This window comes from Labrus mixtus, chromosome 6 (genome assembly GCF_963584025.1).
Source record: "Labrus mixtus chromosome 6, fLabMix1.1, whole genome shotgun sequence".
Lineage (NCBI taxonomy): Eukaryota > Metazoa > Chordata > Actinopteri > Labriformes > Labridae > Labrus > Labrus mixtus.
The window spans coordinates 6,659,745-6,680,775 of record NC_083617.1 but is presented as its reverse complement, the minus strand read 5'-3'; the positions used below and the strand labels follow the sequence as shown (position 1 = coordinate 6,680,775).

Genomic DNA, 21,031 nt, shown 5'->3' with positions numbered 1-21,031 from the left:
AACGAGTTAAAAAAAAAACAACAAAAGGGTGATTTTATAAAATAAAAGAATCAAGAAGAAAACCCTATCATGAAATTTAGTATTTTTGATCTGAGTCTTACCTGGATGGGCGTGTACCACCTCCTCTGCTGTGGGGGGCGGCGAGGTGGTTTCCGTGGCTTGGGCTCGTATGGTTCAAATTCCTGCTCTGGCATCTTTACAACGGCGTTTTTAGGTTTGTCCAGCTTAGCACCCTCCTCGGTGGAGCCCTTCTCTCCCCATCGCACCTAAGACATTACAATATTAACATTTTAAAAAATGTTTTTTATAGATCACCTAAAACAAATGAAATTTCCCCGGATGCTTGGGAAAACAAATGAAGAATGTGAATGGAATACAGGGCAATAAACACATTTCAGACAGAGAGAATGGAGGGCAAAATAGAAACTAACCACGAAGAAGCCTTGTAAAAATGTTATTTATAGCATTGCATTAGCTACAGATAGCATACCTCCATGCGTTTGATGCCACCCACTCCTCTTCCTCCATAGTAGGATGCGTCCACTGTGGGCCACCTCTTCTTTGGCATCCCATCTTCATCATCTGATTCCTGAAAGAGAGAGACTCCGTTACAGGACACAGCTCATATTCCCAAAAACAAACAGTTAATAATGTTACCATCACAACCAAACAATGAGGAAACACGTCAGTCTTACTGGTTCTGGAGGAGGAGGAGGTGGAGGTTCTTTGATCACCTGTAGATCAGAAAAACACAGCGTGAGAAAAAAAACTCATGACAGTAAATCAAATGAAGACAAGTTAAAGCTTGTCCGCACATCAAACTTACCACAGTGCAGCAGAGAGGCCAGAACCACCACATCAGCAGCACAGCCAGCAGCAGGAACACCACCAGCAACGATATCAACACAATGGTACCGTCAAACTGTGCACAAACACAGAGGCGTCGGATTAAGATTTAAAAGAACGAACGGACACGAGATGAGGAAAAAAAAAGATGAAACAAAAAAGCCAAAGTACTCACAGCCTCCTCTGATGACAGACACAACAGAGGAGACGTCAGAGAGGAAGGAGAGAAGAAGAGGACTGGAGAACCAAGAGCAAATAAGAAGAAGGTGGAAAGAAAGTTTATTTAAATAAGGCAGCATGCCAGAGGAAAAAAATAAAACTGTAGTGTGCTGTAGTGATGGTGCGCACACAGGAAGTACTCACACATTCAGTTGTAGTGATGTGAACGGAGCTGGTGATGTAAGAGATGCCCTCGTTCATGCTCACCTGGAGGTAGATCACCCTGCAGGAACACAAACACGTGATGGTTTGATTAAACACAGACTGACTAAACCATATGATCTTACAAAAACTGTTGGTTAAGACGCTTAAAAGGGGCTTATTTTGCGTTAACTAATTATTCATTTTATTTGAGGCAGTGATGTTGATCTGTGATCTGAGAGTCTGAGATTGATTTGCCTCCCCCCAAATACGGAGAAATCTCACTATTTTTCAATCCGCACCGTCCGTTATTGAAAAACAAAGTCAATGCAGAAGTGCAAAAAAACTGCAGTTCCTTGAGTGTCCACTTGAGGCTTAGACCCCATATTAAAATGCCCATTTTTACAGCCGCAGTAAACATGAACTGTACATAGCATGGTGCATGTAACAGTTTAGTCAAATGTCACTCCGACTACCGTAACCATGAGCAACCTTAAAGGCAAAGTGCATCATATCGAACAGTTACTCTTGTTATTGTACGCAAAGTACAAAACATAAATATAAATGAAGTTAGCCTTAAATCAAACAATGTGCATTACCTCAACCTGAGAAAATAAAGACCTACAAAATGAAACTAAAATAAATCTCATCTCCATCTTACATACGTAACCCTGTAGCGGAGCAGAGAGAAGTCATATGTTGTATTAATGGTGAAATGACATGTATACATGGTATTTTAAGATTGCATTTTTAAGGGAATTTTGCCTTTATTCAATAGGAGAGTGGATCTAGTATGAAACCAGGGAGAGAGAAAGTGGGGAATGATATGAGGGAAAGGAGCTACAGGTCGGACTTGAACCAGGGCCGCCCGCTTGGAGGACTATAGCCTCCATACATGGTGCGCAACCAAACCGCTAGGCGATCTGCGCCCCATGTATACATGGTTTGTTATCTTTGAAGCTTGTTTCATACACTTCACATAAACATCAGATTTGTGCTTATTGACAAATTTTCAGCTGCTAAGATTTACAGTATGATCAACAAACTTCTGTGTATGTTATTGCCATCGAAATAAGTAGTCTGCTTTCCTTCCTGAACATGTGTTTGAATCGTTTTGTTTGTAAAAAACTAAACTGGCTGCAGACACAGCTGAGGAAACGTCACTCTTCAGCTCCTGTAATATTCCTCTCTGGATTTTTATCATGGGCCTGCCACACACAAGTCTTGGAGCACATCTGCCTGGGTGCACACATCATGGTCATGTTTCGGCTACTGTAGAAGCACGCCTGAGGTGGCGAGTACATTCCTCCATCTACTTTGTCCATACTTGCTGCCTTATGAGCGCACAAACATGCTGACATCGACAAAAAAATAAAAAAAACACTGAAAGAGGTCAGGGAGTTCTCCACCCAGTGAAGGAATCTCTTCTGTTTGGATCAGGCCCAGACATCTAATGTGGAAACCACAGACAGCTAAATGACTTCTTATTCCCCACTACTCACACTGATATATGCACGGCAGGGTTTTGGATGAAGATTCAGAGATAGCAGGGTTTTAAGGAAGAGAAGGCCTCACGGGATTGAGGACACAAAAAACAGGGAAATATTTAGTGAAAGTTTATTCATCTAACAACAAAAACAAAACCTGTTCGTCAAATAGACACACTGGGGTAAAAACACAGACAGCTGGTTTGTAGTTAAAGGTTTGCAAAAGAATGGAGAAAGGCATTCTTGTGCTGTTCTTATGGTTTGGGGGGGGGGGGGGGGGGGGGGCTCTGAAAGACACAAGGGGGGCATTGAGGTTTATATTCATGGAGGGGACGACAAGGGGGGAGGTCACTGCAGGGTGGGAGAAGGGAGAGGGAAACAGAGACAGGGGGGGGATGGTAGGAGGAAAGCCTTTCCTGTTCGACATCCCTTCAGCGCTGTCCCTCCCTTCTGAGACCCCTTCCTCGCTATTTCCTCAAACACTGACTCTGTTCTCCCTCCTCCTCCCATCCACTGTAGCAGCTTGTCTCATAACTCATGCTGACACTGTCTTCAGAGGAGGAAATTGGCAGTGCAGGTGCCACTCATCTTGTCTTTCACTTCTTCCCCTCCTTTTTTTTTTACTCCCCCCCCCATCATATGTTCAGGCCTCATTTCAGGAAGGCAGGGGGACACGGTGCTATCAGCTCCCCTCTGACAGAGAGATCTCAGCCCCTATCAATCATCAATCTGCCCACTTTATATGTGTCTTTGCCCTGTGTGTGTGTGTGTGTGTGTGTGTGTGTGTGTGTGTGTGTGTGGCCGCATCCGGAAGGTTCCCAGTCAACATAGATTTGTGTGACGGCAGCGTCAATGACTTCATTATATGTGATAAGACTCTCTGGAACAGGGGATAAGTGAGTGAGGTTTTTTTTGGGGGGGTTTCGGGTTAAGAGGTGACGCTGGGAGCTGGAGTCCTCTGAGACCACATGTATAGACTGTATGACCCCCAAAACAGGAAGCAGTTCACCTATAATGTGATCTGACATGTAAGGGTGAATTATTGGGGACGTGAGTCGTAGTCCTGTTCAATACTGATTAAGTTTTCAAAATAAAATGAAAACATTTCTTAAAAAAAAAACTGTGGAAAATATTTGTATTTAGAGGATATTTTTATTTATTGGTATCATCTGTCCACTTTGTTTTAACACATTTGTTTGTATGAGCATTATCTACTTTTTATGGTGAATCTTCCTGACTTTTATTTGCTGCATTCACAGATTGAAAACATTTGGCAGCTTGGGTTAGCTCACCCTTAAAACGCTTGTGAATAAAGAAAATGAAGAACTGTGAATATAGATGGTGAACATCCAATCTGATCATCCTCGGTTCAAGAGAGATGATTTTGGTTGAAAGGATTTAACTCTGCAAGTACAATTCCAAAGGATTCAAATTTCACATCGCAAAACACCTGTAAAGCTTGCCCTCTCGCCGTCCTACATATTTCCAAGTCTATATCTGCATGTTATGGCACCGCAGCTCCCAGAACTCATCAGCCAGCTGTTCACCTCCTCTTTTGGGCCCTTCAGCCATTCGCAGCTGACTTCCTCTTTAGCAGCACTCAGGCATTGCTGACTCGGCTCTAATGGGCTTCTGCTACATGTGAGGACAGCTCCTTTGGGCACCGTTGTGATGTGTAATGATGCTCCAGGTTCTGCAATGTTCTCTGGAGGTGCAGCCCAACCCGAGACAAAACCACACTAGCGACAACCCGGACAGAAGGAAGGGGGTACTTTTTGGATTTTGAATTGTCATTAAGTCGATCCCTTAATTGTTGCATGTGAGTTATAATTAAAATTCCATGTGTAACCTCTGTTATAGCATGTGTGGGTGAAATACACCATGTACTACAGACTCTGAAATCTCCCTGCTGCCACAGTGCGAAAACAAAATGTTTTTCTCCCCATTAAGGCAGTATTTTTCACTGGCGGACAGGACAACCTCAAATCACACCAGAAATCTGAGTGACAGCATCAAGACAGATGATGACTGGGAGGTGTCTGAGGCTGCAGGCTGGAGTGTATAATTATGCACAGGACTGCGGGCGGCGGGGGAACGGGAAGGCTGCGGGGTCGTTCCTCGGTCCTCTCCGAGCTCGGCCCACAGCATCGCCCCGTCCGAGCCGCGAGAAACTTCTGCTCTAAATCACCACAAGCGAAGCTAGCAGCCCTCAGAGGAAACTTTACACTGCCCCGCCGACTCCACTCACACTTTCACTCTCCCAAAGTGTCAGACAGAGATTGGGATAAATCACACACGAGCAAATACACACACACACACACACACACACACACGCACACACACAAACACGGTTGCAAAGTCCTCTCCAGCGTGGCTGTCATTAAGTTGTGTTCCTGGGCTCTTCTCCTGTTGTCCCCTTGTGATTGGTGTCTGGCTTCGTTAGCTGTGACAAACACTGATTGATCACAGACACTCAATGACTTTGGCCCTAATTTGTTCAAGGACAGCAGTCTTCTGTGTCCACACCAAACTTGCGTGCAGCTGGTAAATATCTGAGTGCAGCGTGTTACAGCTGAACACAGAAAGTTTGACATGGGGATAAAAAAAAAAGGAAAAAAAAACAAAGGAGATGTCCTGCTTACCTCCCAACCTCCTCTATGACAGGAGCAGGGCAGAGCAGGAAGGTGTCTTCTATTCCAGCTGGTCTCTCATCTAGACAAGGAAAGACAAAAAAGTCACTCTTCATGCAGCAGAAATACTAACATGTGCAGCCTGAAAAACTGTTCCCACATTCTTCTTTAAAGCACAAGCCAAACCAGAATCCAAAAATGCTTTTAAGTGTAAGCATTTATGTACTACAGCAAATCGCTGTAATAAAGAGCATACAGGGGAAATTAACCCATCAGAACTCTGTGCTCTGTTTCGATGATCATTTTTCGGTTTCATGGTATTTTCCATAAAGTATTTATTCTGAAGAAGCAGGAAATGCAAAAGTGCCAAACTTGATCCATCAGACACAGTCACAATCTTCTGTTAGCTTGCATCTTATATTTATTTAAGCATAAATAATCCTTTAAATCCTCTCAACATGCCCTGCTCTTGTGCCTGTATCTGTTTTTGAGTGGTATGTGCAGAACTTACCGATAGTGTGTGTGTCATTCAGTTTGAAACTGCAGAGGACCTGGTTGGTATTTCTTGCATGCAGAAACCCATTGCCTCTCACCACCACCTGGAAACTCTCTGAAACAGACACACAATCAAAGAATATCGCACGCACCATTAGACATTATACCAAAACGTGTGCATGAAAAAAAAAAAAATACATTTTCAGTGGCATGTGAGAGATGCAAAAGATGAAACCGGTCTTCTGTTTTAGTTCAAAATTGAAGTTTTCTAGTGAACCACTATGGCGAGTGCCAAAGGCCATCCTTTCCCTCCGATGCACTCAACTTAAGCAGCAGAAACTTGTGCATGCCTCATTACTGCTTGTTTATATCTGTGTGCTTGTGCGTGTATGTGTGGAAAGGCCATAACAAGCTCCAATGGTGCTAATGCTTAAAGTGCTGCTATTCACAAATATGTGCTGTGATGTAGCCAGGAGCTGGTGTGTATGTGTGTGCGTGCGCGTGTGTGTGTGTGTGTGTGTGTGTGTGTGTGTGTGTGTGTGTGTGTGTGTGTGTGTGTGTGTGTGTGTGTGTGTGTGTGTGTGTGTGTGTGTGTGTGTGTGCGCATGTCTTTGACCTTTAGTGTCCCTCAGGCACTGTTAAAGCGCACTGACAGAGGCTTGCCAGCATATGCTAGAGTGTCTATGTGGCTGCTACCCAGCATATGTTAGAGAGCGGGAGAAAAAAACACTTGCTTAAAAACATGCCTGCAGGGCTGACAACAGCAGAGCACTGTCAAAGTAGGCCTGACCTTACCTATGGCACCATTAACACATGTCTGTGTCAGTATGCAGATGTGGATCTGAAGAAGAATGCTATGAACAGACTGTATATGTCCTGTGCCGCTGTGCTTTTCTGAGGAGTGTGTAAGCATCTGCATGTCATCAGTATGTGCATTCATGAATGTGTGTGTGTGTTTGTGTGTGTGTGTGTGTGTGTGTGTGTGTGTGTGTGTGTTCTGGCTGTGCACTGAGGTTTCCTCTAGCATTATGCTGGCTCTGAAGGAAGCGAGCATCGGCCACACCTTTAACATTTTAAAGCTCCAGCGTGAAGATCACTGGATAAAAACATCAGAGGGTGTGGGTGTATACGTGCCAGTGTTTCCTTAAAGGTCAGGCAAGCTACTCAGAAAAGCCGTGAATAAAAGATACACACTCAAGAGACAGAGAAGAGCGAAGGAAACAAAAAAAAAACCCTGTTTGCATTTGTCTGAGGATCTCTACATATTCACAGATGCTGTAAAAATCTTGAATAGAGCAGATTTGCTGTTGGAGCCGACCCAGGAGGGAGTGCTGTGATGTACAACACAGATGGAGATTAAAATTGAGTTCTACCCAGAGAATGTTGTCTGTGTTAGATATATGGGTATTAGGTTAATCATATAACTTCAAATATTGCACCCTATTTTGTGCAAACTGTGTCGACTCAGGTAGGCAAAACGTGTGCACGCAGCTGCCCTCTTAACACTCTTATCTGCACGACTGCCAGCATGCTTATTTACAGATGTTCAATGACTTGCAACCTGTCAGTATTGCTTATGTCTTCCTCAGCTAGACTCAGGTTCTACATGTGTTTACATACACACACACACATGCACCATCTGATTAACCACATGCTTTTTTTAAATAATGTATTGTCACCACTAGAGATGGGGGAAAAAATCGATTCATGAAAAAGTGAGATTATTATCTTTTGAGATTTTAAATCGATTCATAACTTCCAAAAATCGCTTTTTTTTTTTTTTTTTTTTTGGCTAATCAGTCACTCCCTGCTAAGTGCTAAGGCTAGCTCTTTAACTCAGTAGAATGCCAAATGGAGCAGTCAGTCTCACGGATGACTGGAGTAGATCCTGAAGTATGTACTACTTCAAAATCGTTTTGAATTGAAAATAGATTCTCAATTGAAACGTGACCCCAAGAATCGAAATCGAATCGTGAGATAAACAAAGTTTCCTAGCCGTAAAGTTACCACACACTTTTTGTCTTCTCCCTGATCCTGCCCTGTTGTTTCTGTGAAAGACAACCACAACAACTGGGGTAATAAATAACAGCTTTATAATACAGCCCCATATAAATGATTGTAATCATTCTCACATAAACGGCGGTTTATGTGGTAATGTTTAACATTGACCACAATGTGCAACTTAATTAGAGGACTTGACACTCATTCTTTCTAATGCTCTCTGCAGAAGGCTTTTAAAAAATCCAGTTCTCCAGTCATATCATTCACCCAAAGAGAGAGAGCACTGTGTTAATTGCACAAATACATCTGCAACATTTCGCTACAGAAATGTTACCCATATGTATTCTTATTCATAAAAAATATCCAGTCCTGACTCATCTTGAAGACTTCCAAACCAGTCATTCTTAAACACACCCATCATGTTGGTTTCCACAGAGGTTTTTTGTTTTCTTGATCACTTAATAACTGCTATAAACTGGAAAAAAAAAAAGTCAGAATCTGAACATCTTCCTCACACATCCTGACACAAACACACGCTGAGGCTTGATGGGCTGAAAGGTCAGCGCTGTCAGACACATGGTGGGCAGGGACTGGTGGAGCCCTGCTGACATGAACAACACATATGCTGCTGCCCTCGCCTGTGCGCTTTCTGCCTGCCTCTGTGGCCACATGTCCATTTACATCTACACCTGAACGCTTGACAAGGGATAACATTTGTACCAGTGTGTGTCTTGTGTGTTTACTGTGTGCTATGCGCAAGAGGGAAAATGGGGTACGGCTTGTCCGAACGGCGGCTCTTCAATCACGTTAGTGCGACGGGACAGTGAAGGGCAGGGAGGGGCGCAGCGGGACGGGACGTCGGGGAGGAAAAGGGTCAGGCGTTAATGAAAGCAGCAATCTCTGCTGTCATGTTAGATCTAAGGGCCCAACTCTCGCCGTTCTCCCGGTGTGTGCGTGTGCGTTTGTGTGTGTGTGTGTGTGTGTGTGAGGGGAATCAGTGCTGTCATGTCAGATAGTGTGGCCCAACGTTCACTGTCCAGTCTGATGGCCTGTTTGCAGGCAGCTCGGTCTGGTCACTTCACATCAATGTGAGGGACATGTGTGTACATGTGCTTGGAGATGTGTGTGTGTGTGTGTGTGTGTGTGTGTGTGTGTGTGTGTGTTCATGTGTGTGTGCGTGCTGAATAAAGAACATCCTATCGTGTATGTGTTAATAAAGCATGTACAGTGTGTGTGTACATACAGGCAGAAAGAAAGACAGAGAACGAGCCTGTCACTTTACCTATGCAACATGTCATAATATGAAATATGTAAATCAAGATGGATATATTGTTACATCAAGCTTTGGTATTTGCTTCTATTGCTGACATTATATCACATAATACTGCAAAAACAAGCATTGGGTAAGGAACCGATGTGCCAGTTATTTTTCTAAAAAAAAAAAAAAAAAATTTAAAGCTATTCATAAGAATTACAAAAAAATGTATTCATACGTATCCTGTCTGAAACAAAGCGCACTATATGCATGTGTTCAGCACGTTGTCATGTTCCTTAATTAGGCCGGATCAAGTCTTGGTTTAAGTGGGTCCTTGGTTTCTTAGTTCACTGACCATTAGACTGCTCATCAATCGAATTATAAATGAGGCTGTTGGAGGACATTTGGGCACATGTCGAGTGACACACACTCCAACCAGAGACTGTAATTATCACATTGCAGCCTCGATTCTTCAGTTTTCCTTCCTTTCAAGGCAACATTTTTATTGGTCTCCTCTCCTCTCCTCTCCTCTCCTCTCCTCCTTCCATTTCCTCTCGCCTCCTTCATTTCCTATAATGGACGCTAATCTCCATTGGTTGTCCTGGTAGCATGGCTGTAAATGCACTCTCTCTTAAGTGAGTCCTAATAAGGTCATGTCAAAGCTCATCCATCCTGCCGGCTATGCATAAAAGCTCTCTCTCATCATCTCTCTTTTATCCCGTTTCTTACTTCCTGAAACTGCTGACCAGAAGAAGAGCTGGACACAGAAGAAGAGAAACAGCCCAAATGGCTGTTTAACATATACAATGTGGCAAACTAGGCCAGAGAAGCAGCCATGCTTAAAGATTCACGGCTAATTCCTCTGACCAACACCCACCCCCCCCCCCCCCCCCCCCCCCCCGCCCTCCTCTTTTCTGCGCACACGCTGTGCTGGAGCGGCTATGCTAATTTCCCCCGGCCGTGAATGACAATACGCTCTCTGTCACTCCACAGTCATAAGCGTCCATGCGATTACTCAACCTCATGTTCCACTCCAGAGGCTTTAGATGACTGTCATATGACACAATCGTGCACCCTGACTGCCCAGCGCTTTAACAAGGAGGGGAGACGCTTGTTCATCACACCTCTTACCTCCTGCACACACGCTGGACGGCTCCGCAGCGAGAATCTCAATGCAGGACTTCTTGATAATCTGAGAGGAAGAAATGAAATATACACAACAAGTCAATGTAATAACACAAGATTGCAATGTTTCTCTGTAACTGGATGAGTGTACACATATGGTACATGCGTCATACCGAGTCAATGATTCCCCTGAGGGCTTGGAAGCCTCCCCATACAGGAAACACATGCTCCATGGTATCTGCAATCGTTGCAAGCTAGAAAAGTATACAGAAACAGAAAGAAAGACATTTTCGTCATGTTTTTTCTTATCAACTTTGAATCATCTTTAATATCCTTGTGTGGATCCTACCTGGGTCTGGTTGAATTCTTTGACCCCTACACAATAAACAATGGCTCCCATTGACCTGGCCCTCTGTGCCTGCAAAAAGGTAGAAATAAAACACAAAATGCATTTAGGAGCAAAAATGTATTTGCCAGAAGCTGGTAGCACTCAGCCCCGCAAAGTTAATTTCCAGAGGTTCAGTCTTTGTTTTTCATTTCATAATTGCTCTGAACAGGCCGAATGATTTGAAACGTGTACCCAATGTATCTGAAACGAGCTGTTGTTAAACTATGATTATACTGTTTGTGAATAAACTGCTAAATAATGAACTGTAAGCCTACGTAAAATACGGACCGGAGTTTTACCGGAAGTACCCATTCACCTGTAGGCTATTCTTTTGTTTCTCTTGTTGAACGTGAACTAAAACGACATTTTATTCAGTCAACCCTCTTATTTTGTTTGATGTTTTGCTTTTTGGTTAATGTTTAATGTTTTCAATGCTTGAAGCATTGGTGGCTAGCTGAAGAAAGTGTTCTAGGGACTTTGCATTTTGGGTCAATAGGTGACCCTGTGATGTGGGGACTTTCCCAAATAACTGGCCAGAAAAGATTACTTTAAAATTGTTGTTATGAAGAAAAAATTATAGACTAGCTGAATTTCCCCCATGGGGGATCAATAAAGTTTATCTTAATGTTTTATCTTTACCTGCTGCCATATTTCACTTCCAATTCACAAGATTTTGTAGCCTATAGCCTATTTGTACATGGACCATGTGTTGCCCGAGTCGATCTGCCTCTTTTCCACTTTGTGTGTTCCCAAATTAAAGAAGGCTTGCCTTATGTTCCACTTGAGGGAGTCATTGTTTACAAATTGTGGCTACAGACAAATTTGATGGGGCTGTCCTAAATGTAATCAATAGTTTGATGATGTCTCTGGTTCCTTTGGTGGAAGAACCTAAATTCTAGCGTCATTATGTCAACAAACCACAGAGAAAAGTTGTTCAGTAGCACTACAATTAAATGGAATTAACTGTTTTTTAAGATTTATTTGTGTTGGAAACAAAACTTTTAAAAAATGGTCCAAAGCACATAAACTGTGTGGTCACGAGTTGAACTGGATGCCTCTCATTGTCAAGAAAGAAAGTTAGCTATGTACTTCACAAGTAAATGATATGCTTATTTAGAATTAATCATTGTAATGACAATGGTGTACTGGTTGAAGCTCTTGACTTGAGTTCATGTCCCTCAAAAGTATGAATTTGAATCCTGTAATTTGCTTATGTGGTCATTTTTGTTTATATGAAAAATGGCAGATCTTTTCTATGTGAAACATAAGAGACTCAGGAGACTGCAAAAATGAAGAGTTGTAATTAGACCCTTTATTGGACTAAGACTAAAATAAAAATAAAAAGTCATTTTCTCTCAAGTAGAGCTTGTTAAAGAGGCATTCAAAAGGACATTAGTATTTCCTCCTGTTTTGAACAGCTGTTAAAACAATATCCACAGACCAATTCACCATTTATCACCCACTGATTTGAAATGCTGACACACCCATCCTCATGTCAACGTTTACAAGTGATTTAAATCGGATAGTTTCACATCGTACTTACCTCTCGCTGAGCGGTGTCAAACTGCCACTCATTCAGTTCTCCATCAGTCAGAGCAATAATAACACTTGCTGTCCCTGTAGAACACAAAACTTTCATTTCTCTGTAACAGCTGACAACACGTTTGTAATTAACTAACAACACACAGCTTAGCTTACCTTGCTTCTCTTGGAATATCTGCGCGTTAGCCTGCATTTACAAAACATGGTTTAAGTCAAGATTCTGAACCAATTCTGTTAAATTAAAGGAAAAACGTGCATAATTATACATTTATAGACTGCATTGGGTTAAAACATGTTGCAATTATTTTGTGACAGTAGGCCACAACCCTCAGTTTACGAGGACTTTGAGCATGTCACTGGTCTTTGTGTGACATTTTTTTAATTTAGAAATCATCTCGAAATGTCACATTTTTACCACCAGAACATGTTTCAGATTGAATCTAAAATGAGAACAGACCTCAAGGCAGTGTGGTTTGATTTCACAATGCCTCGTTACAGCCGTTCACAAAACTCAGCAGTTTTAGGAATCAGAAAAAAAAAACATGTTCTGAGATACTCCTCCAGCCCCACTAATTATCCCTCCTTCTAGCTGCCAAGTCCACTCTATCCTCAGAGAACATTTGGAATAAAACTGTAAAGTGAAGGCTTAACTAGTGTGCTGTTGGCTGGCTTTACAAACGTGTTCAATCCTCAGCCTCTTACCATCTCCAGGCCTAAATTCATGAACGTGTCTCCTCCAGGTACAACCCTCCTTAGAGCCTGTAGGCCTCCATCGATCGACTCCCTGCAGGATAAACACACAAAAGCTGATCAAACACGCTGGAAGAAATCTGCTTTCGGGGAAATACATCGGGGAATATTCCCATTGCCTAAGAAAGTAGATAAAGAGAGGTACAGAGGGGTTTGAGTTGGCAAGTAACTGTGTGGCTCAAGAAGTATTCAAGCCAATCCTCAGCCAAAGTCATCCCCAGGAGACTGAATGAACTGTTTTGTATTCTTTGGTTGCTTAAAGCTGGATTTAATTTGTGTTAAATTCAATTTTAAACTGCAAGAAAATCTGGTCAGAAAAATCAGAGTTCCCAGAAGTTTGGAAAACCAAAGATAAACACAAACGAGGAAACTTTACAGACTATTGATGTTCAATTTCATGGGAAGCTGAAGATGCAGAATGAAGAAGAAGGGACAGTTATGATGTTTTCCACGTGTTGGTCTTACCTGTTCTCAGTCAGTTTCATGATGATGTTTCCTCGTGTGGAGAAGACAATGAAGGACATCCGCAGCATGGGGCTGCAAACACACAGTTGTTTTGTAACATTAACATGGACAAAAACAGAAAACATCTGATGTCTTGAATGACTAATCCTGTGTTTACCTGATAAACTTCTCCGCCAGCTGTTCGACGAAGGAGTAAATCTCTATCCAGTGATGTTTCACACTTCCAGACCTAACAAAACAACATAAACACAACCTTGTAAGGATAAAATATGATGTTCCCACAGATGACTAATTATCCTCTGCTGCAAGCCAATATCGTTTGATTTTATTAAATGCAGGATTTTCTAGTTAGGAGCCAGCTGTCTCAGGGATTAATCACACAAAAATAGACGTTTTGCATGATAGGCTAAAATTAAAGCCAAATGTGTGCTATGGCAGTTATTACACTTTGTGTTTGAGCTGAACACTGGCCGGTCCAATATTTTGGTCCATGGCCGAATTGCTCAACAACCTTCAGATGAATTGAAATATTTTTTTTGTACGGAGGATGAATGTCCCTTTGGGATTGAGCCTTCTGATTTTGAAGACCCCTAACTATTTATCCACTTCAAACATGGGCTCAACTTTTGGTTGTTTTTCGTTCTTTACAACAAGCCTCTTGGATGGAAAACCACCAGACTTTTTGGCATTTTATAACATGTTCCAAACAGGTTACTCTCAAGCACTTTTCACATATGCACTCCTGGGAATTTGTGGAAAATTTCAGGCGTATTGCCACAGAAATCTTCCTGAGTGGGTTGTTCACATATGCCCCTCAAAGGTGAAGACTATCCCTGTTGGAAGGGAGGGACAGGGGTCTCAGTAGGCAAGGCATGACATATAAAGAACGACATAAATGAATTGGACAATAACCAATAGAAAACATGATTCTTTAGGTGCACCTACTCGCACTCTCAGGTCTTCTTCTTCCATTCAACTCACTGCACCACCCGCCCGCCTGTCCACCATGGGGGTCCAGGGCCTTCAGCCGCTCTGCCCCCCCCCCCCCCACCTCTGGAACTCCTTCCCACCACAAATCCGTAATATCGACACTCTCTCCATTTTCAAATCTCATCTCAAAACACATCTTTTTAAACTGGCATACTCAGTCTGATCATTCTCCACCCGTTCTCATAACTCCTTTACATCCTGTGCATTTGTGTTTTTTAATGTTAATTTTATCGTTGTGTTTTTTTTAATCTCTGCTCTGTAAGGTGACCTTGAGAGTTTTGAAAGGCGCCTTTAAATAAAATGTATTATTATTATTATCAAGCATTACACATCTCATAACAGACAAAGACAACCTAAAACTGCAAACACTGCTGACAAACTTGATTCAGACCAAGATCAATCATCCTTCAGAGAGCTGCTTTGATACTGTAAGTGTATTTCAGAGCCTGAACTTTTTACCTTTACTTCAGTAAAGAAGTTGAATCAGTACTCCTACCTTTTTTCTATACGTCTCCTTGAGAGAAGGTTGTGTCCGTACTTTCTCTGGTGCTTATAGAGCTCAAATGTAAAGAAAGCATTTTAGGATTCTCGTAAACAGACTGGATTTTATGGTCATGTTTCCGGACCAACAGTAAGAGTTTATCTCGTCCATGTTCGAGGACATTCCTGTGATCGATCAGTCACAATCCATGACTTTAGAGACAGTGACCTGTCAGCGTTGAGAGCTGCTGGTTACCCTGCTACATGCTGCTGCAGCCATGACAGTCTCCTTAATGAAGCCCAGTCCCAGGGGGGTGCTAATGGGGGCTAATTGCTGCTGGGCCAGAGGGGTTGAGGTTAGACAGGGACAGATGTAGCAGTCTGCCTCTAGCAGGGACCATGTAGCAGGCAGCTGGCCTGTGTGTATCTGTGTGTCTGTGTTTATATGAGTGTGCATGTATGTGTGTGTGTGTGTGTGTGTGTGTGTATGTGTGTGTGTGTGTGTGTGTGTGTGTGTGTGTGTGTGTGTGTGTGTGTGGGACCCGTGAGGGGGAACAGATGGTCTCAGTGAGCAGAGCCAGTCTTACAACAGGTTGGGGGTCCACAGAGTGAAAAGGCTGGGACATGAACAACAGCAGGACAAAGTAGTAACACTCAGCAGGGGGTAAATGTGAGCGTGAGGGTCTAGTTAAGGATGCAACATCAAACAGCTTCTACAGCAGAGGGCGTGTGTGTGTGTGTGTGTGTGTGTGTGTACATGTGTGTGTGTAACAGGGTCATAAACAGAGTGAAAGTCCGACCTGGTTAAATTCACGATGCCTCCTTTGTACCTCTTATTTCACCCATCAATTCCTGTTCCACTTATCTGTTTCTCTAGTAGTTAGAGAACGATGAAATCTCTCCCCCTGGAATAATCTCCTCTTGGAACAACTTCTCTGTCTTATCTAAATCTGTGGAGTCTAAACATAAACTGACACAACCACAACAGAGGCTCAGTTTCATTCCAGCGTGTAAAAACCTTGTGCACATTAACCAATCTGTTGCATAATTTGTGTTTAATATTTAACATAGAGAGCAGCGTTAGAGCAAAACTCAAAATGTAATTCAGTGGATTTGTCATGATTTGGTATTTTTTAGTTTTGTTTTTCAGTGTTTCTCTATGTTCTAGTGGGTTTTGTTTCATTCTTGAGTTCTGTGTGTCTTCAGTGTTTCATGTATTTTATTTTGTAGTTGTCCTCAGTGTTTCGTTGTCTTGCGTTCATTCCTTCCTCTGTGTGTTTCCCTCCATTGTGATTTCCCTCATTGTCTTCACCTGTGTCGTTAGTCTCACCTGTGTTTGATTATCCCGTGTCTATTTAGTCTCTGTGTTTCTTCCCTTTTGCGTCAGTTCATTGTATGTCGTTTGTCGTATGTCAGTTTACCCGCGGCTCCTTGTTTCCTCCTGTTTGGATTTTGGAAGGAAGTTTTTGTTTGTCTTTTTGAAGAATAAATAGTTTTTGTTGATTCTGCATCTGGGTCCTCCTCTTAGTTTTCTCGATCCGTAACAGGATTCCTCCTTTCAGACGAGATCAAGAGAAAATACTGGATCACACAAATCCCTTACGGCTGCAAAGGACTAACGTTAGACGCACAGCTTCTTCCTCAGTCAAACTTTTCTTTGGATCCTGTCTGGATCTGACCTCCGTTTGTGGAGAGGCTGAAGCGCCAGAGTTTCCTTCTACTTTGATTTTTATCAATTAAAAAAATATATATATTCTATTATTTTGAAAATAAATTTGAGAGACTATTTAAAATAAAGACACCCCCCCCCTCCTCATATACTGTTTGAGTGAATTGAATTGCTTTTAAATACCGCATACTTAACAACTTTTCATTATCAGAGAATATATTCCAATGTTTAAGATTTAAATTCAGAACATTTATTGAGGTGTATACATTAAAGAGTATCGACCTGCAACTGCAGAAATGTGACTTTAAGTTGGGACTAACATATTTAAATCATTTTCAAAGTCCTGTTGTAGTCGGGCTTGCACAATAAATTTAAGCAGAAAGCTATATAGAGCTAAATCACTGCCATCATTCATCCCATCCACTCCACACATTTTTACCCTCTCAGGTTTCATAATATTAGAGTAGCGTCTCCTTTCATCTTCAAGTTTTGGGACCAATGAAAACAACCTAAGACACAACTCTTCGTATTCTATTTGTGGGACACCGCTTGGTGAGGAAATATGCAGCCTGGTGTTTGGTGGGGTCAGACAGAGTGTAGTGATGCGGGGAGCTCATGGTGTTTTTAGTCTTTCTAATGTCCAGTGAAGCGCACACACATTCTCTACTCAGCGTGTCCCTGAACTGTCTGGACAGTGAAGCCAAAGATTTGAAGCTAAAACAAACATTGAGGAGTTAAGAACAATCAGAATGCCCCGCTCTTGTGGCATTAAAGATCTGAAAAACAAATAATAAAGAATTGATGCCACCTTGGGGGTAAAAAGAGCAGAGGCTTCCTGAAGGCTTGCTGATACATGCTGGTTCAGACAGGAGAAACAAACGGAGGCGTACCACATGCCTGGCCATGCGTGATGCGCCGCGCTCCTCGGGCTCCTCCTAAACTTTTTGAATCAAAGGGTAAAGACGGTCGAGCGGCTGGCAGATGCTGCCGTGGACATCGGAAAGATCATCCAATGCGTCAAAAAAAACAGAGCAAAATGTCACTCAACATCCAGCAGCTCGTAGGTGGAGAAAACAGGCCAGGTGAGGTCATACAGGAAGTATTTGTTTTTTAGCCATTACCTAACCAAAATGTTAAAACAGGTACCACAGAGATCAACAAGTTACCCTCCAAATGACCACATGCTGCAGAATCCCTCATTCGCTTCAAAACAAAATCCATTCTTCTGGAGTTAAAACCACTTATCTAAAACAAAAATAGGACAAGAAATTCTGCCTAATGTTTTTTTTTTTTTTTTCTCTGTCTCTCTCCATGCTCACTTGGCATGTTTTGACATGTCTGATTGTTCTGTGTCCACAAGCTTGAACTTCACCTTGCAACTGGAGCCCAAAATTATGACAGAAAAATGTCAATTATAATGTCTGGGCTGCTGTGAAAAACAACTCAGCAGCTCTGGGGCTGCAGTGAGATCACACAGAGGTAATTACTGGAGCAGTAAGCCCAGAAAAAGGTGGTAAAAACAAAACAGGCTAGAAAACGTCACAGTTATGAGATTTTAAGTATGGTTGGTTGGGGCTCTCCTCTTGGATTTCAAAAGGTGCAACATGAAAAGTTAATACGTTGTTTTACAATGTTTTAAAGGTACTCAAACACTGATCTGGGGTTAAAGGTGTTTTCACTCAAAAAACTGCTGAAAGTTTCTTAATTTTTTCTAAATGAGCTGCATGTTGTTTTGAATTTTCACCCTGACCATTATTTTGATTTTTTTTTCAGCCCCCCCCAAGGAAAATGTCCACGAGAAGTCGTGGTGAGCTGATGAGTGAACACGGCAGAAAATGTTCCTGAAAAATTCAACACAAGCAAGCGGACGGGGACGATGACGTTTACGCACGACGGGTGAGCGACGGATGAGATTGTCGTCGCGTACATGACGATGCTGCTTCCTCTTTCTGCTTGCAAGTTCTCGTCCACTCATTTGTTTACACTGTCAATAACAATTCAATAGCATGTAGCATAGATACCGTATAAAGGCAAAAGCTGTTTGACTCTGTTGCTATGTCCGTCATTTCTGCGACGTCAGATGAACGCTGTGTCCTGCTGTGAGGTGCATGTGTGAACAGGCAACTCAGGAAGATGTCAGGGGCAGCCTGAACTTTTCTTAACGTTTTCAGGAGGGAGAGAAGGCTTGACATTAATATTAAGGAGTCTAGCGCTGGAAATTTGTATCTCTAGTAGATGTTATTGAAGAGTCCCTGATTCTCTTATTGGACTTTGGTTTGTCATCCTCATTCCTTGAATTCCTCTACCTACTCCTATCTGATGAGACACAGAAATTCCAAAGAAAAACTAAAGAAAATAGTTAATATTATGTAGATAGTTTACATTCCTTAGGTTGCTATGATACCACCTTCATACATCCGAGGTTATGGTCCGTATACTTTGAACAGTTCATGTTTTTGGTTCATATATTCAGCAGCATTTTCCAGAAGGAAAAGATTGTCATCCAGGTAAATTAGAAAGGCAGTTTTAAGCAAAAGCCAGTACAGTTAGAAGATGCTTTGCAAAGGGATTTTCACAGCTTTACATCCCAAATGTTGTTATAAACACACAAGAGCCTTACAGATATATAAAGCATAACCAAACCAAGTGGTTATCTGTTTTAACTTAAAACATGCCTCACATATTGGTACCAATGTGCATGTCACTTGTTTTTGTTCCTTTAAAAAAACATCATAATGCCCTTAAGGGTTAAAACAACAACAAAGATATGAACCCTACAACTCTGCTTCCACTTTCTACGGCTGGTTCAGGATGCAGTGAGCTCCCAGTAGATGCAGGGAGGGACAGCTCTGCAGTTGAAAGGGATCACCGTGCAGGCCACTCGGCACCGCTGCGGGGCAGCTGCTGCAGCTGTGTCCGCAGGCGTCATCAGCCTGAAACTCTATCCATCCTGCTCGCCCTGCCCACATCCCGTGAGTAAAGCTCAGCCTGTTCGCCCCTCCACTTTGAACCGGACGAGAAGAAAAGAAAAGCAAGATCCCCATTGTCTAAAACATTCATCCCACTTCAGAAACAATGCACTTAACCTGCACAAAAAGTGACTAAAAGATCAACAATGAGAGCTGAAGTTCGATAGTTAGACTATCAGTGTTGAGATTCCGTTAAACAACGAATCGATGTCCTATTTAAGGCCTGCTTTTGCGGTACAAAACAACACAAGATAATAAAGTCTGACACATTTACAATCTCAAACTTGTATTTTAACTTGTATTTTGTGTCGTAACGACCACAGAAACGTGGAGAGGGAATCTGGGCTGATGCGCTCCGCGTTTCCAAACAACTGGGCGGTTGCATGGCAATGTGCAGCGAGCAGAAAGTAACAAAGCCATAAATAATATCGGACACTCACTTGTCGAGGACAAAATAGAGGTCGAAAGCTCCCTGACAGGATCTCTCCTCCTCCTCCTCCTGTTGCTCTGCTTTCACCGACACATCGAGGAAGAAAATTCCCAGCAGAGCCAAAGCGAGCAACATGCGAGCGTGAGTCCTCGCCATCTTTCCCGGTTTACTGCCGACTTCTCCAACACTGTGACAACCGAAGATCTTCACATTTTCTCTCTACAGTCTTTATCTAAATCGACTGTGCGTCTCATAAAAGTGTCTTTTGTCGGCGTGTCCTGCTGTTAGTTTGGGTGCATTCAGCAGACAGGAGTGTTGTTCAGTTGAAGCCGGGCTCTCCAACTCCTCTCTTTCTCCTGAGAAGAAAAAAAAAACACTGAACCGAAGCAGAGCAGGATGGAGGAGAGGAGCGACACCCGAGGAGAGATACAAAACTCCAATTTTACCCAGAAAAAAAAGGAGTGCGCAGATATGCAGCGCCTGGGAGGGAAAACCCCTGAATAACATTAGATTATTGGAGAATGTGGAAGAAAAAAAATCCAGTTTGAATAAATCTGACTCTTTCTTTTGTTTGTTCCTGTAATGAAACATCAAGGAAATACTTAATATGAAATCAAATTATGTGTCAAGTCGTTTTACCCAAATGATTTGCCTTGTGGATACATTTTTATAAAATCATCCCTGCTCAATAAATTCCCTTTATCTGCCTTGTAAATAATGTTTTCTTCATTTCTACGTTTTTAATTCGTCCCCTCTATAAACACGTTCACTTTGTTATTTCGCCCTAAGATGAGAAACAGTTATTCTGTTATTCAGACTCATTATTGTGCCAGAATGCAAATCGACCCATGAGAGAATGTGATGCTGAAAGGTTTCTAAAGCGTTTGGGTGATTTTCATCCATCACGATACAATGCAATGTGAACAAATAGTTACATTCCAGGAAATGTTATTTCGCATTCAAGGTATTTTCTCCTTTTAAAACACAGCAGCACTTCAACCAGTCAAGTTGAAAAGCTTCCTCACAAATGTGTTCCAGCTTCCTCATTACACAAAGTTGGCACGATAACCAGCAGGACATTTATCCAGTCCAGAGCTTTGATGCAGAATAATCCATTAAATGCTCATTAGACAGAAACATTTACTTTAT

At 42.2% G+C, this 21,031-nt stretch overlaps 1 protein-coding gene across 1 annotated transcript in view; it reads right to left on the bottom strand.

The window, feature by feature from the left end:
• antxr1d (ANTXR cell adhesion molecule 1d) overlaps nucleotides 1-20,282 on the bottom strand; it is a 29,844-nt gene extending 9,562 nt beyond the window's left edge. The window contains exons 1-16 of the mRNA XM_061039704.1: nucleotides 19,893-20,282; nucleotides 13,502-13,573; nucleotides 13,345-13,416; nucleotides 12,832-12,913; nucleotides 12,286-12,316; nucleotides 12,131-12,204; nucleotides 10,549-10,617; nucleotides 10,373-10,453; nucleotides 10,206-10,266; nucleotides 5,835-5,933; nucleotides 5,336-5,405; nucleotides 1,210-1,288; nucleotides 827-922; nucleotides 696-734; nucleotides 491-589; nucleotides 102-266 (exon numbers count right to left, since the gene is read on the bottom strand). Coding sequence (XP_060895687.1) covers nucleotides 102-266; nucleotides 491-589; nucleotides 696-734; nucleotides 827-922; nucleotides 1,210-1,288; nucleotides 5,336-5,405; nucleotides 5,835-5,933; nucleotides 10,206-10,266; nucleotides 10,373-10,453; nucleotides 10,549-10,617; nucleotides 12,131-12,204; nucleotides 12,286-12,316; nucleotides 12,832-12,913; nucleotides 13,345-13,416; nucleotides 13,502-13,573; nucleotides 19,893-20,038 — 1,335 coding nt within the window. The 5' untranslated portion in view covers nucleotides 20,039-20,282. The remainder of the gene's footprint in view (nucleotides 1-101; nucleotides 267-490; nucleotides 590-695; nucleotides 735-826; nucleotides 923-1,209; nucleotides 1,289-5,335; nucleotides 5,406-5,834; nucleotides 5,934-10,205; nucleotides 10,267-10,372; nucleotides 10,454-10,548; nucleotides 10,618-12,130; nucleotides 12,205-12,285; nucleotides 12,317-12,831; nucleotides 12,914-13,344; nucleotides 13,417-13,501; nucleotides 13,574-19,892) is intronic.
• Nucleotides 20,283-21,031: the final 749 nt, after the last annotated feature.